Here is a 16371-nt window from a genome sequence, read left to right on the forward strand (position 1 = left end):
CCCAACCCCTCAAAAAAACAAAAAACAAAAACATTTTTTTGAGGGAATTTCCTTGGTCCTTTTATGTATTCCGTCAAATTTTTTTCATCACCTCTTGGGGCAAAGCCCCTAGAGGCTGGGGGCGAAGCCGCTAGTATTATATAACGAACATAAAATTACAGTAAGTCAATGCGCATACATCCAGATACTATAAAACTCTTGAAGTTTTTTTTTGTTGGTACTGCATTTTGACGTCACGAGAACAAATAACTTGTATTAGTCTTGTTGCTTGTTACACACTAATTTTATTGAATTCATCTCATGGTTTAATTGTTGTTATACATTATAAAAATTGAATTTAAGATAAATTTCTTTTACTGTTTTATTTATTGTTTTACATATATATTTTTATGCCAGATAATATGAAAGTCCGACACTCCAATATATTGCTGAAAATATCATTACTGCCAGGGGTATGAAGTATTTACCTAAAATAAAAATTTATATATATATAAAAAGAGAAATTCATACAGAGAAAAAGCTTAAAAAGTCTGATCTAAAATAGGTATAATACAGCATAACAAATTAATTCAGACAGTTTTATAGAGAGAAAGGATAAAACAATGTAACATATAAAAAGACTTTATGTGCAAGAATTTTAGACAATAATAATAAAAAAAGAAGTTAATTATATACAGATCTTTTTAAACATTACAATTCAAAATATATTATAGCTTTACAGAAAAACAGAGCAATTCTAAAACGGATAGAGACAGATAAAAAAAAACGAACAATTAGATTGTTTTTACACAGCTCGGCAGCCGCTTATCAACCACGACCAAGCATAAAAGTTAAACCCGTTTGGATGCTTTGAAAAAACGTTTTGATAAGAAGGATTGTCATAGGTTTAAATTTGCAGCTGATGCGCGGCTGCCGAGCCCTGGTTTTTACACTCACCAATATTTTCTCCAATGGTAACAGCATTAACATTTAGAATTTTTGCATTTTCATACCATTTTCTTCGGTTATCTACCAGTGTTTCCTCGTTTATGTGGGCTAGGCCACTGTACATTGCCTGGATAATCAAACAAAGGGATGAAAGATCTGTTTCAAGAAATTAAAAAGATATTTTCAAATTAAAACTATAGTTAAATAAATGAATTATCGTGTACATTTTAGACTTTCGAAAGACATATGAGAAGTTACACTGTAAAGGAGAACCATATCGGCTCAGTGGTTACAGAGATCCGTCGGTACAGACAGGCACAGATCCTATAACTTTTTAATAAAGATCAAAGGAACTCCAATGCATCACTTCACAGTACACTGGACAGAGTAACGGACAAAGTTAAATATAGAGTATTTGCTCATTGTACATATAAATCTATTTCGGTAATTTATCCTATAAACTAAAGTTACAGGATCATTGTCTATCTATCTGTCTCTATGTGTGTCTGCTAAAATCTCACAAACGACCGACCGATCGGTCCACAATTTTCTGGAAAGATTTAGAGACCAACCAGAGAGAAAAAACACCCTAATAAACATTTTATAAAAAAATTTACCTTTTCATTTTCCACATTAATTACGTGAACTTTGTTTTTCTAGTAAAATTTTATCATATTAAATATTATATAACTTTTGTTTCTGGAATTTATAAATTCTTCTTAATTATTTTTAACTTAATTGATATACCTTAAAATTTCCATTTGTATTTTCGATATCATCAATTTTAACACTTGTGCCATGATGGTTTACCTCGCCCCTCAAATAATTTTTTTTTAAAGCGACGCTTTTCTTTAATTAGGGTCGGTCCGTATGTCCGTCCAGAACGGATAGCTTTTATTCGTTAATTTAGGTATGTTAGAATTGTCCTATCGATTTCAAACTTTGTATGGTGATTCCTGTAGTAGTTAGGTACGATTTAGAAAGCGTAGCAACTATATAATAATTACAGATTGTCCGTACGTCCATTTTAAACATGTTGATTTAACAAAAAAAATTTATGTCATCTAATTATCCGATTGATCTGATTTTTGGTATACTGATTTGTGGGACAACAAAGTACAAGTAGGTCGTAGTAAAAATAGTACCGAATGCAGAATATTGAGTAAGGGAGGGGAAATTGGATTGTAAATTATACTGGTACCCAATGTTTTACAACCAGTTAGCTTACTCGTTAGCCCAAAACTTTGGTTACTTTTATTAAATTTTGTTTACTAGTATCAAAAGTTTTCAATCAATAATCAAAATCAATTTACGAGGATTTTGTTAAAATCAATTTATCGTCTATTGTCTTATTTCTTAACCCACCTTTTTTTAACAGAATAATGTATGAAACCTATTTTGTATTACATGGCATTCAAAATTACAGTACAGTACAAAAAAAAGCATTGAATACAGACAAAAACATAATAAAAATAGTTTGATATTTTGAAGGTTTGAATAAAAATATTATTTTCTATGAAAAATATTGTTTAACCTTTCAGCAGCAGAACGTAGAGTATCAATAACTGTATGCAGTATTACCTGAAATTAAGTTTAAATAAAATTGTATAAACAAATTTAAAGTAATTTGTTGAAAAAAGAGGCGTATAGAAGGGGGACATAAAGGGGGAGGGGGTTGAATCCACCCTCCAAACTAAATTAAAGTTGGTGGATACACCCACCAAGGTGTCTCTAAAGCCCTTGACAGGTGTCTACACCCCCTTCCCTAAATACAGGCAAGGTGGTTGTCACAAAAAAAGTCACACCCCTTAAACTTTGGAGGGGTTTTAAACAAATTTATTCGTTAAATTAACAATTCAAAGAAGCTTCTTTGACTTTTGAGTTATTCATTTACTCCCAGAATACCTTTATAAAAATCTCATTACTAAAATGTTTAATATTTACCTCACAGAATGGAATACTAATGGCAAAAATCAGCCATATATCAATCATCTTAACATATGCAGTAGCGGGAAGGGAATCTAAAAACATTTAAGCAATTTTTATTTAGGTTTATTTAGGTTAGGTTTATTAAAGGATGAAAAAAATGTTACTCAGATATATTCATTTCCCTAACCCCTAGTGTTTACAATGATCATTGATTATTATAATTGGATTAAAAATTTATTTATCGTAATGGATGTAGAATACCTAGATATTCTAAAGCTCTCTGATTTAAAGATTCCCCCCTCCCCATCCCCCCTTATGACTTTACCCAATAAACTCCACTGACAATGGAAGAACGTATTGACCAATATCTTTGGACTATATTAGCAATATAAAATATCTCTCTTTCACAATATCCAAGTATTCTCGATAATATAGTTTTTATAGTTATATTAGGGCAGGAGGTACTTCTTGAAGTACTGGGGGATATTGACGTCCCTCCCCTTACCAGTCACCCTTCCTTCCAGGGATATGGAAGGTTTGTGTAGGACTAACTATCCTACCTGTAAAAATCCCAACAGTTAGCGAAAACACCCACAGAACCTCAAACACTTATGGCTTTCACACAGCCAGAGGTGTACATGAAACAAGAACTGTTGGAACTGATGCTCAGTTTACTGAGAATATGAAAGATGATGGTCAAATCCGAAAGGAAGCTATCAACTTGATGACAGGACCAATAAGTTCTAAGCAAAGCTGTAAGATAGGAACCTGGAATGTTAGAACAATGTATGAGTCAACTAAAACAGCCCAAGTAGTTAAAGAAATGACAAGTTACAATATTGGAATACTTGGAATTGCGGAATGTAGATGGACAGGACAAGGACAAACTACAACCAAAGATGGCCACCTAATACTTTATTCTGGTCATGAAAGCCAACATATGTATGGTGTTGCTATAATTATTCAAAAACGACATGTCAATTCACTAATAGACTGGAAACCTATATCAGACAGAATAATTAAGGCTAGATTCCAATCAAGGCATTGCAAGTTGACTATTATCCAATGCTACGCCCCAACAAATGACAAAGATGGAGAAGTAAAACAAGAGTTTTATGATCAACTGCAATCAATCAGAAACTCAGTACCCAAACATGACATGTGCCTAGTTCTTGGAGATATGAATGCTAAAGTAGGAACTGACAGGACTGGAGTGGAGAACGCAATGGGACACTTTGGTATAGGTACAAGAAATGAAAATGGAGAACTTTTAATTGAATTCTGTTTAAATAATGATATGGTTGTAGGAGGTACACTATTCCAACACAAAAACATTCACAAATATACCTGGACAACGCCTGATGGACAAACAAGAAACATGATTGACCACATTATGATCAATAGAAAATGGGTCAAGTCAATGCAAGACTGTAGGAGTTACAGAGGAGCCGACATATTTAGTGACCATGAACTAGTTGTCATTAAGATTAAATTAAAGCTGAAGCGTACTGGCCATGATAAAAAGAGTGAGATTGGTAGACAATATGATTCTTCAAGATTAAAGGACCCTGTGATAAAGAATGAATTTGTCTTAAAACTCAGAAATAGATTTCAAGTCTTAGAGGACCTAAATGACGAGACTGAGATCACATGGACTTCAATTAAAGAAAACTTTCAATCTACTGCTAAGGAAATCCTAGGACACAAGAAACCAGAGAAAAAGGACTGGATCTCTGAAGAAACATGGATCAAAATAGAAGAGAGAAAGAAGCTCAAAAACAAAATCCATAATGCTCAACATTTGGCTGACATGAGCAATTTAAAAGCTGAATATACTGCTAAAGACAAAGAAGTCAAAAAGTGCACAAGGAAAGACAAGAGAGATTACATTGACAATCTGGCTGAAAAGGCCCAAAGAGCAGCTGACTTTGGTAACATGAAAACAGTATACAACATAACCAAGCAATTAAGTGGCAAATATAGCAAAAAGAGTGGTGAAACTATCAGGGCTAAAGATGGTAAATTACTCACTACAGAAAAAGAAGTTGCTGAAAGGTGGAAATCACATTTTGAAGAAGTGTTGAACAGACCTGAACCAGAAATTACTGCTGAACCAGAACCAGGACATGAAATAGACATAGACACACGACCACCAACTATTCAAGAAGTTAAAGCTGCTATACATAGTCTAAAGAATGACAAAGCACCAGGACCTGACTTGATAACTGCCGAAATGCTTAAGGCAGACATAGATCTTTCTGCTAGGACTCTAACTGATCTCTTTGGTAAAATTTGGAGGCAAGAAAAGATACCAACAGACTGGTCTAAAGGTATAATCATAAAACTACCTAAGAAGGGAGATTTGAACAATTGTGATAATTGGAGAGGAATTATGCTGCTTTCTATCCCAAGCAAGGTCCTATGTAAAGTTATTTTAAACAGAATTGATGAGAAAATTGACAATAAACTAAGAGAAGAACAAGCTGGATTCCGTGCTGGAAAGGGCTGTGTTGACCAAATTTTCACCCTTAGGACGGTTATTGAACAATGTGTTGAATTTAACAAGCCACTCCATGTAAATTTTGTTGATTTCTCTAAGGCCTTTGACTCCATACACAGACAAACACTTTGGAAAATACTAAGAAGTTATGGTATACCTGAAAAGATGATAATTATGATAACTAAATTCTATGACAACTTCCAAGCCTGTGTTTCAGTTGGAAACAATAAGACATCTGATTTCTTTAGAATAAGCACTGGAGTTAGACAGGGATGCATTTTATCACCTATTCTATTTATATTGGTCATTGACTGGGTGATGAAGAAAACCACAGAGGACAAAAAACGTGGTCTCCAGCTGGGCATACTAGGACACCTAGAGGATCTGGACTTTGCTGATGACCTGGCACTGATTTCAGAAACAATCAAACATCTACAAGCTAAAACAGATAGACTAGTCAAATATGCAGGACAAGTCGGGCTCTTTGTCAATGTCAAGAAGACCGAAATTATGAATATACCTACAAACCCTGATCAAAATATAACAATAAATGGTGAACAATTGACACAAAGCAACAAATTCACCTATCTGGGGAGTGTTATCAGCAACGAAAATGGCTCAAAAGCTGATATTAAGACCAGGATTGATAAGGCTAGGGTTGCTTTCAACAGTCTACACAACGTTTGGAATTCAAAGAAACTTGCTCTGAAAACAAAAATCAGACTTTACAACAGTAATGTGAAATCAGTTCTTCTTTATGGAGCTGAATGCTGGAGAACTGTGAAAACTGAAACAAATCAACTTAATGCATTTCACAATAGCTGCCTAAGAAGAATTTGCAAAATATTCTGGCCAAACAAAATATCAAACATTGAGCTGCATGCTAAGACGAAGTGCAATAGTATTGAAGCAGAAGTGAAATATAAAAGACTAAGGTGGCTAGGACATGTGCTCAAAATGGAACAAAATAGGTTTCCAAAAAAGTGCTTAAAATGGAACCCCACCACTGGTAAACGTAAACAGGGACAACCAAAAATGACCTGGAGGCGGAGCACTGAAAAGGACCTCTTTGATTTGGAATTAACATGGGGAGAAGCTGAAGCACTTGCCAAAAAAAAGAAATTCATGGAGGAACAAGGTGTCCGTATTCTCTGGACTCAACAGTCAAAAAGAGAGATGCGCCTGATGATGATGATAGTTTTTATTCATATGTAATATCTCATAAAACTGGTATTAATTCTATGATTTTTATTCAATATTCATGGGAGATTGTCTGTTATACAATGCTATACTTTTTTCAGCAAGACTGAGACCAGGGTTCTAATCCACTAAATCTAAATCGGTTTCGAAGCCATATTGAAAAAAAAACAATAAAATTACCAGAAACACTAATGAATAGAGTTGTAAGCACAAGCAAAGCAGTTAAATTTACTGTCACAATAGCCTAAACAAAAAATTTTGTGTCAAACCATACTTTTATATTAAAAGGAGAAAGTATTCAAAAAAATGGACAGAAAGACAATTTTTCTAGTGAGATTTTTCTTTGGAGGTTGAATGTACCTAGAACACTACCACCCAACTAGATTGTAGTCTTTCCAGGACAAACATGGGAAGCCATATAGATCTAACTCGCGACTATTGAGATCCAAACATCCAAACAAGTAAACTTAAACGTCCGATTGATAAATATGATCATTAAATTTGAAGTTAGATAAATTTTACCTCAAAGAAGAAAGGTTTGAAGAAATTAGTGGCATACACAGTAAACAATATCAGGGAAGTTGGAAGGTAAGTTTTCAATAAGGTACTCATTATTCTTCATAGAAAAATCATTAAAATTAATATTAATCTTAGCAGTGCTAGGCAACCGTTCATAAACCTCAAATTCAAACCCCAAAGTGTATACGTTTTTTCGGATATAGTCCTTTTCGTGGCAACGTCGTATTTTAAAAATGGCTTTTTATAGGTTATTTTAGGTTAGGTTAGGTTATGTCGGGCTAGGTGATTGCCCCGCATGGTTAGAGCCCCCCGCAGGGGCTAAAAATAAGAGAAAAGCTAATGTGAAAATGCGAAGAAACGCTCCTTAAGAGGCGTTGCCACGAAAGGGACTATACCCTTTTTTTCTCTCGAAAATATGGATTGTCTGTTATGAAACTGTTGAGTCCTGAATCTATGTCCACATCGTATCGGTTGATTTAACAAAACAAAATGTAATATGCTAGCTATATCAACTTTTATAGATTTTATATAAAAATTTATATTGTATGTAAATGAATTTGTATTTTTTAAAAGTAAAAAGTTTAGATTCAATTAACCTTCGTTTCATAACAATTTCCATGTAGATTCCAAGCTCATGTTTACCTTGATTATAATTAATTTATTTACGAGTTTCAACTGTTATCAAAAAAATATACTTATTTACAAAAAAAAATTAATTTCTTACTTTCATTGGAATATGTTAAGCTCCAATCAGTTATTATATACTAAAATAAAAAGTTTTAACAAATTTTCATTTTAAAAGGGAAGCTTTTCTATAATTAGGGTCGGTTCGGGACAGTTTGTTCTTTTCGTTAATTTAAGCAAGTTAGAAATATCCTATCAATTGATTACTGTAATATTTAGGTACGATATAGGAAGCGTAGCAATTTTATAATTGTTATCAAATAGTTCATAAGAACATTTAAAACATGCTGATTTTTTACAACTAATTTCTTTATGTTATAATTATCCTATTTGTCTAATTTTTACAATAGTGATTCCTAGGACATTAAAGTACGATATTATAAGCTAAAAATCTCTATAATCAATCAATCTCTAAAAGTGTAAGTATGTTCTTGTAAATTATCTTGCAGTTTTTCAACAAATTTACTTACATAATTTACCTTTGTTTCGACTTTTATACATTTATTCAGTTCTGATACTCTAAAAGTGTTAATGTTCATTTGTCGTACATTTACAGAGCTTTGCTTTTATGGATAATGCCATCTTTAATATTTGTCTTATCTTTGTTATTTAGCCACCTGTGTGAGTATAGTATCCATTTCCATGATAATATTCTTAGGAATCAACTAATATCAAAACACAATTCATACAATAAATAAATCCCATTATGCAAAGTAGTAAGATTTTAGTCTGTAGCTTAAGATTTCGATAAGTACAAACCGATTCAGTTATCCATTATGGTTGGTTTTAGGCTATTTGATTTTGCTTAATTATCATAAGTTTGGTTTTAGTTTATTTTTCTACTGTCCTAACTCATTTGAATAAAGAACTATTAGATTAGATCTGTTAGTGGATAATAAACCAGAAGGATTTACCAGAGGGGTATACACATTTGAACCCTATATCTGCAAAAAAGTTTAAAATCAATGTGTTTTCTCCTCCTAATAGACTTACAGACAACCGTACTTTATGTAATGATATGAATGCTCAAATTGTGTTTTCCTCAATTAAAGATCTTTCAAACTGCCTTGCTTCGAGCTCCACCCTACAAATCTAATTGCAAATAAATATTATCCACTGAAATGAATAAAAAAATATTTGATTTTTGAATCAGATTTATATTTCATTTTCCTCTTTGTCATATATGAGTTCAAAGCTGGCTGTAACTTCATTTAGTAACTTGCATTTTACATTAAATCATAGATAAAAATTGAAATACATGGGGAAACTTTAAAACCTGAGTATCAAAAGGAAACATAGCCAGCTGATATTCACATTTAAACTTCTTTGTATAAACTTCTTCAAATGTTATAGGATTATCAGAACCTGAATTTTATTTGGTGTTTAAGGTTTCAGATGTTTAAAAATCTTTGCTTCAACATTAAATTTTTATAAAATTGTAATTTTCTCAGTTCATTAAAAAATGCTATGCTAATACAATACCTTCAAAAATGTAAATTTCATCAACCTCACTTTTGCTGCTGATGGTATAATTTCCTTCCCTTGAAATTTTTACTTCTGACTTTGGACCTGATCTAAATGATAAAATCATTTACTTGCTTTGAACAATAAAGATAATATTTGTATCTTTTAACAATTAGAGTTATAAAGAAAAACTTACACTGTAGCTTCATTACTTTCAGTATTTCTAAAAATGAGAAAAGGTATCCAAATTTTATCAACATCTGATGAAGAAAGAAAATTTGAAGAGGTGACTCTTTTCAAATCATAAAATTTCAATCTATGGTCATACCACCTCATCACAATGGCAAACTAAAATATATAATTATTGTAAGATAAAGAATCTCTTAGATTTAGAAACAGTTCAAAACAATCTGAAGATACCTTTAAAATGTAGGAATGTTTGATCTCATCAATGCTTATCATACTTTTGGTAATAATTGAGAGATCAACATAAACAGGAAGAACTGTTGAATTCGTCTTTTCATATCTAAATTAGATATTGTATACTTTAAATAATGGTTCAGTGTGTAAATTGTTTAGAAATAATTTGTTATTAAAGACTTCTCTAGAGCTTAAAACCTGAATGGTGCCACAGTTTTCTTATAGTTTTCTTTTTGAAATATCATTCTACAGCCATCCTCATCTGATTGGTCAGAACAATGAGCTATCTGGTCACATCTAATTATGATTGGTGAGAACAATGAGCTATCTGGTCTCACTGAGTTGTGATTGGTCAAAACAATTGGCAATCCGGACACACATAATTATGATTGGTCAGAACAATAACCTATCTGGTCACATCTTATTATGATTGGTCCTAAAAATGTACAATCTGGTCACCCCTAATTATGATTGGTCAAATCAATGAGCAATCTGATCAAGCCTAATTATGATTGGTAAAAATATTAAGCTATCTTGCCACATCTAATTATGATTGGTCAGAACAATTGGCTCTCTGATCACATTCTTAAATATAATTGGTCTAATAATCAGCTGCCTATATGTCATTTGTCTATTTATCAACATAAAACATATAATTATTACCTATTTTCCATGCTTATGCATTGTCCATCATTGCAAGTAAACTCCTAAATTATTATAAAAGGTAAAATTTTATTTAATGATTTTGTTAAAATTTCCTACTTCTTACCTGTGATGTACAAGTTGTAAATTTCAATTTGATCCTATCTCCACCATTTTTGCATAATCCTTTGTTTACCTTACTAAATACAAAATTGAATATCATGAAAAGTGTATCTAAAGTTTCTAAAAGATCAATGTTTTATTTGTATATGTTACCTAAAATCAAAGAAATGAGCTCCTAGTAGCAAGGATGTTTGTGTAGCTTTGGATGTTGCTATACTTGTATTATCTCTGTCAGAATACCAAAACCAGCTGTTGGCCTCCTTGATTATATAATCATAGTCAATATCTGGAGCTAAAGATATGTGAAGAATTTTTTAAGGATTGCTTCGAAACCACTTAATATCCACTGAATTTTAACCATTTCTAAGCTATACTGAAAAATCATGTATAGCATCATATTATAGATATTTTCCAATAATGTTAAAATAAAAATCTTAATATCAATACCGGTTTTGTTAGCTAACAAAACTGGTTTTAATCTTGTAATTTTTCAATTTAATATCCGCGGAAAGCTATCAATAAATATTTGAATATACTAAATATTTTATCCAACCTCATTATAAACAATGAAAGAAGTCATAATGCCCATATAGAATTGATCCCCATCATCATTCATGTTGTAAATATATTCACTGTCATAGATAGATTCTCCACAAAGGCCTCGGACAAATACTTTTCTAAAATAAAAGGAAAACTATCTTATCTTATTTTTATAGGAAAAGATCTAAGTAAAAAAAGAATACAGTTTTTATGATTAGGTGATGGAAAGATTAGAATTTAAAGGAATGAAACAGAAAAGCTCCAAGATTAGAAAAATAACTTTATGTAACACCATCTGCTCAGTACATGACAAAATTTAAATAGATTCACCTAATTTTAGTATCAATTTCACAAAGTCCACAAAATAACTGATCACAAATTTGATCTCCAATTGTTCTATCAATTATATCTAGAAAGATCATATTTAACAGCAAAGATTTAAAAACAAAGGGATAGTTCTATGAAGTGTATTTAAAGAGTTAAGGTACTTAGAGTAGTGAACTTTTATATGTCTTAGTAGAATATATTAGGCATTGGATAGATATGATTATATGTTAAAGAATTTTTAACATTGACCAGACCAAACTTTTTTTATTTGACAATATCGAAAAAAGTTAAAGAGATTTGCCACATAAATTACATGAGAATAGTCTATTTTTTTCCAAATATGTATAGCCAAAACACCAATTTTAGATTATCATTTTCCACATATTTCACAAGAGTTATAAAAAAATTGAACAGGGGTTCCCCTTGGGACAAGTTACTTAAAAAACATAAAAAATAACGTCCGGTTCACTATAGGACAGGTTTTCTATAGATTCTTTTTAAAAAAACAAAGAAAACCATCCGGTTTACTTACAATATACACATTATCTCACGCGGAAATACCAACTAACCATACAACATATATATATATATATAAAGACCATTCTCATGTAATTTATGTTGCAAATCACTATCTCTTTTAGATATTGTCAAATAAAAAAAGTTTGGACAGGTCAATGTTAAAATTCTTTATCACAATCATATCTATCAAATGCTTAATATATTCTACTAAGACATATAAAAAGATCACTACTCTAAGTACCATACTGAATATATTTTATTGGTCATTCTTTGTTGTTATGTGTATTTTGTTGTATAAAAAGTTTAAAGTTCTATTAACTAGTAAAAGCTATCTAAAGTTGTATTTATGACAAAAAAGTTTTTGCCATATATAACACGCAACAAAGTTGAAAATAAAAATGAAAAACTCATTTTTTAAGGAAAATCCCTGGTAAAATCTCTTAATTTTAATCAATAACTTTATATTATGCACTACTACGTTATTTAAAATAGAAAAAACTTAAAGTTCACTATTTTTTTTTAAATGCACTTCGTGAAACTATCCCTTTAACTTTATTTATAAATAATCAAAAAACTAAATTTTTGGAGGGTAAGTGATTTGACAAGGAGATATTTGTTAGTGATCAAATTCTGAATGGCAAAATTTAGCGGTTTATTCTTAAGATAAAGCAATAAAAGTGCATTTCATAAAGAAAGTTAATTTGAGATGGATTGACGACCAAGAAAGTTGCTCAAAGATCAGAAAGAATCAGCTGTCCATCTCCATGTATATTACATTTTATTTTATAATTTCAATGTGTCTTAGCGTTTAACCAATAGACTGAGTGAGCTTTTGTAAGGGGAATCTTCACTAAAACAAAATTCAGGAGCCTAGTAAATCACATTAACTCACACAGCGTTCAAAACTGACGGACAAAGAAACAAAGTGAGTAATAGAGTAGCTACAATACTGATAAACTAAACAAATACCTCCAGTAATGGATGTTGAGTCATTAGTAAAGATTACGTCTGTCTGAGCAGTCAAACAATTATACTCAGTTCCTCCAGGGAATGGTCTTCCCTCCATCCAGGGCAGATAATCTACCTGAAAATAGAAATTATTTAAATATTTTACTATAGATAATATCCAAAACCTTTTATGGTACAAAATAATAGAATGTTTGCCTGTCCTTCTTAAGGTAAGGCATAAGTTACAGCTGTATTTAGGAGGTTCTGTGCTTTCAGGGAAGTTTCTTTTACTGATTTTTTGTAGCTATGAGATCTTTTACAAAGGGGTGGGAAAGTACAAGACAATATCACTTAAATAATTACCTTTATTCCCTCAATAATCATCCTTAAATCCTCATAATAAAGAAACAGGATCTGTGTGTTGTTGTCTATGTATGTACTGAAGGATCTTACTAACCACTGAACCAATATGGTTCTTCTTTACAATGTAGCTTCTTATAGGTTCTTGGCAGGATCATAACTATTTTAGGAGAGGGAACCACTGCCCTCCTAAGATAAATCGCACTAAGAAAAATAACCCCCCCCCCAAAAAAATAAAAATATTTTCATTTTTAAAATAAAATAAAAAAATTGGGTTGTCAACCCATTCCCCCCTTTCATAGGCGTCCAAGGGGAGGGGTAATGGGGCGATTCCCCCCCCCCCCAACGGTTTTGGGGGTGCCGTAGGCACCCCCAAAATTTTTTTCATTTTACCCCCCCCATTTAAAATTTACCCTTACCCTGGGGGTGCGGTAGGCACCCCCAACCATTTAGGAGGGGGTATTTACCCCCCCAAATAATTTTGGGGGGGTAAATACACCCCCCAAAATAAAAAATCTCTAATAAAAAAAAAAATTTTGCGCGCTTCGAGCGCATTTTTAATACTATATATTTAATAAAATTTAAATTACCCCCCCCCAAAAATTTTACCCCGGGGGTAAATTTTGGGGGGGTAAACTAATTTTACCCCTGCCAACAGGTTTCAGGGGGGGTAATTACCCCCCCCCCCCCCCCCAAGCAAATTTTACCCCGGGGGTAAAATTTTTGGGGGGAGTAAAAAAAATTTGCGAAGCGCTTCGCGCGCCATTTTACCCCCCCCCCCCCCCCCCAAAATAAAAAGCTTGGACGCCCCTGCCCCCTTTAGAAGTTTAGCCGCAAGAAAAATTATTTAAAAAGAAGTTCAAAACATTCTGATTTTAGAAAGATTACCGTATCATATATTGCCTTATCCCTGTATTCCATAATTATAAGAATACAATAAAATGTAACTTACTTTGATATCATTATGATTATGTCTCCAAATTCCTTCAACGTCATCATCATTTAAAGCTACCCACGCACTAAATAATAATAACAAGGACAATGAATTCCACAAGTAGCTCAACAACAAGAAGTTACAATACATGATGAAAAAACAAAGGTAAAAAAGTAAAATAAAAGTAATGCTTTATAGATATACTAGCGGCTTCGCCCCTAGCCTCTAGGGGCTTTGACCCAAGAGGTGATCAAAAATTTTTTAGCGAAATTCGTAAAAGGATCAAGGAAATCTTCAAAAAAAAAAAAAAAAAAATGGGGGGGGGATTTTTTGTTTTTTGGGGGGTTGGGAGTGTCCCACCCCCCAAGAAAATAGCCTAAAACCACCACAGGACCAGTAGGTATATTCCCTCAAGAGTAGAATCCAATCGGTTCAGTGGTTACCGAGATCTTAAGGGACGGACAGACAGACAGACAGACAGACAGACGGACGGACAGACATCATTCTACTTTGTATTATAGATTAGCGGATACGCCCCTAGATGCCTCTAGTAGCACTTTAAATGTTGTTTTTTTTATGAAATTAATACGCTACCTTTTATGTTGCTTTCAAGTTTCTACGTTACCTTGCAAAGTTGCGTAGGAGTCTCTATAAAGTTTCTACGATACCTTGCAATGTTATGTAGGAGTCTCTATTCGAGAAAAAAAATCAACTTATTTTGATTTCTCTTGGGAGGGTGGTGGTACCCTTCCCCAAATAGTTATAAACCTTCCCGGGACCTATGAGAAGCTAGAGATCAGTTCAGCGGTTAGCGAGATCCTTTGGTACAAACAAACAGACATACAGACAAACTCACATCCTGTTACTTTATCATAAGGATAAATTCACAATTTCTAGATTACGAAATTTAAAAATTCAGAATGTGTGTAAATGTTTTCATGTTAGAAAATGTTAGTCTTTGTTGGTCTTTCTTTTCAGGGAAGCTTTTAAATGTCATTGAGAAGTTTTAGCCTATTATTCTGACCTCCTTCACATTCCATAAAAGCTATGGGCGAAGGAACTAGTCTTTTTACTATATTAGAGTCTGTATGTTTTTCTGTCTAATATATACCTAAATAAATCGCTAACTGATATGGGTTCCCTTAAAATGTTAGATCTCATATGTTTTTGAAGCCTTTTTAAAATTATTTTTGGTATTGGTACCTTTGGAGAAAACTGAATTTATGTTAAGGATTTGTATTTTGCTTTTTAATTGAAAACGATTACCTAACTCTAATTTCACTGCCCAACTTGACCCCACATTTTGTGTTCCTGTTTTGAAAGTCTTGTGTGTTTATTTTGTTGGTTAATATTGAATTGATGGTACTCAGATAACAACAACAATAATGAAAAAAATACAGAGCTGGATCTTTATATCATTTTAGTGGTGAGCCAGATCGGGGTGCGCCAAAGGTGATCCGGAGGTGGGCCGAAGGTGAGCCATAGCCACTGCTAAAAAACATTGATCTTTAATAGATTTTTGGCTTGGTGTTGCCAGATTGCTAGCGACACTCAATAAAATATCGATCTTTAAATACTTTTTATTGGCCCACCCCCAAAAAACCAAAAACCTAATCATATTTCAATCTTGTTAACCCCTTACAGTCGGGCCCCTTACCGCACCTTAATCAGTCGGGGGGGGGGGGGCGTTCAAAGCCCCCCCCCCCCTATTATCTCAGTTCCTATTAGAGCTAGAGGGCTAAAAAGTCCCCTGTGTTATGATGAATTTCCGACCTCAAGTAAGTCAAGGTCAATTTTCGCTTCCTTCACCCTTTTATTTAACAACCTTTGTTTTTAGGTTCTTTTTTACTTATAAATTTCAAACGGCTGTAATTTTTTTTATTTTTGAAGCTAGAATAAAAATTTTTTTGCAGAAAATGTTTATCTTTATGTAAATTTTATATTTGAAATATCAAAATATAATTTCAGCGGTCGCAGCTGTACTTGGCAGCGGATCTTTATGAAATTTTAATACATTATGTAGACATGTAAGATAAGCTTAAGTTTGAAATTTGAAGTCTCTAAGTCAAAAATTGCGGCCCCAGGAGCCTTTTAAAGATTTCTGGAGACCTGGAGGATCAGGACATGCAGGATCATACCTGGAAATTAAAATTGACTTGAACACCTGTATTTAATATGAGGATGTACTACCAGAGGATATTTTAGTATTTTGGTAAGATAAAATGCTTTGTTTAAGTCAAAAAAAATATTTTTGCTCTTCACCTGGATGACCCTGCCAGGTTTGCTGGCATCCTGAGCCTGCCAGGATGGAGATATTCAAAAAATTTCAACTCTC

General features: G+C 32.8%; 1 protein-coding gene across 1 annotated transcript; it reads right to left on the reverse strand.

Moving 5' to 3' along the window:
* Positions 1-131: 131 nt before the first annotated feature.
* On the reverse strand, positions 132-15343 carry LOC145325445 (glutamate-gated chloride channel alpha-like). Its single transcript, XM_080168426.1, has 25 exons — positions 15303-15343; positions 14055-14121; positions 12764-12878; positions 11279-11357; positions 10962-11085; positions 10562-10668; positions 10413-10485; positions 10307-10350; positions 9842-9940; positions 9644-9749; positions 9420-9571; positions 9242-9333; positions 9036-9124; positions 8801-8851; positions 8377-8424; positions 7800-7839; positions 7672-7717; positions 7079-7172; positions 6737-6800; positions 2872-2948; positions 2462-2508; positions 1675-1744; positions 1545-1583; positions 937-1054; positions 132-467 (listed from the first exon to the last, which is right to left on the reverse strand). Exons 3-25 carry the CDS (start codon positions 12858-12860, stop codon positions 388-390), a joined length of 1836 nt encoding a protein of 611 aa, XP_080024552.1. The 5' UTR covers positions 12861-12878; positions 14055-14121; positions 15303-15343; the 3' UTR covers positions 132-387.
* Positions 15344-16371: the final 1028 nt, after the last annotated feature.

The sequence above is a fragment of the Acartia tonsa genome, chromosome 8 (assembly GCF_053477335.1).
Source record: "Acartia tonsa isolate MP-2025a chromosome 8, ASM5347733v1, whole genome shotgun sequence".
Classification (NCBI taxonomy): domain Eukaryota; kingdom Metazoa; phylum Arthropoda; class Copepoda; order Calanoida; family Acartiidae; genus Acartia; species Acartia tonsa.

Bases quoted from the DNA above. Each gene is read 5' to 3' on its own strand.
- LOC145325445 (XM_080168426.1), bottom strand. From the start codon at position 12,860: ATGGAGGGAAGACCATTCCCTGGAGGAACTGAGTATAATTGTTTGACT. The intron at 10,669-10,961 runs GTTGGATAAAAT...TATATAATCAAG, and splicing joins CTTTCATTGTTTATAATGAG to GAGGCCAACAGCTGGTTTTG. The intron at 6,801-7,078 runs GTAAAATTTATC...TTTTTTGTTTAG, and splicing joins TCAAACCTTTCTTCTTTGAG to GCTATTGTGACAGTAAATTT.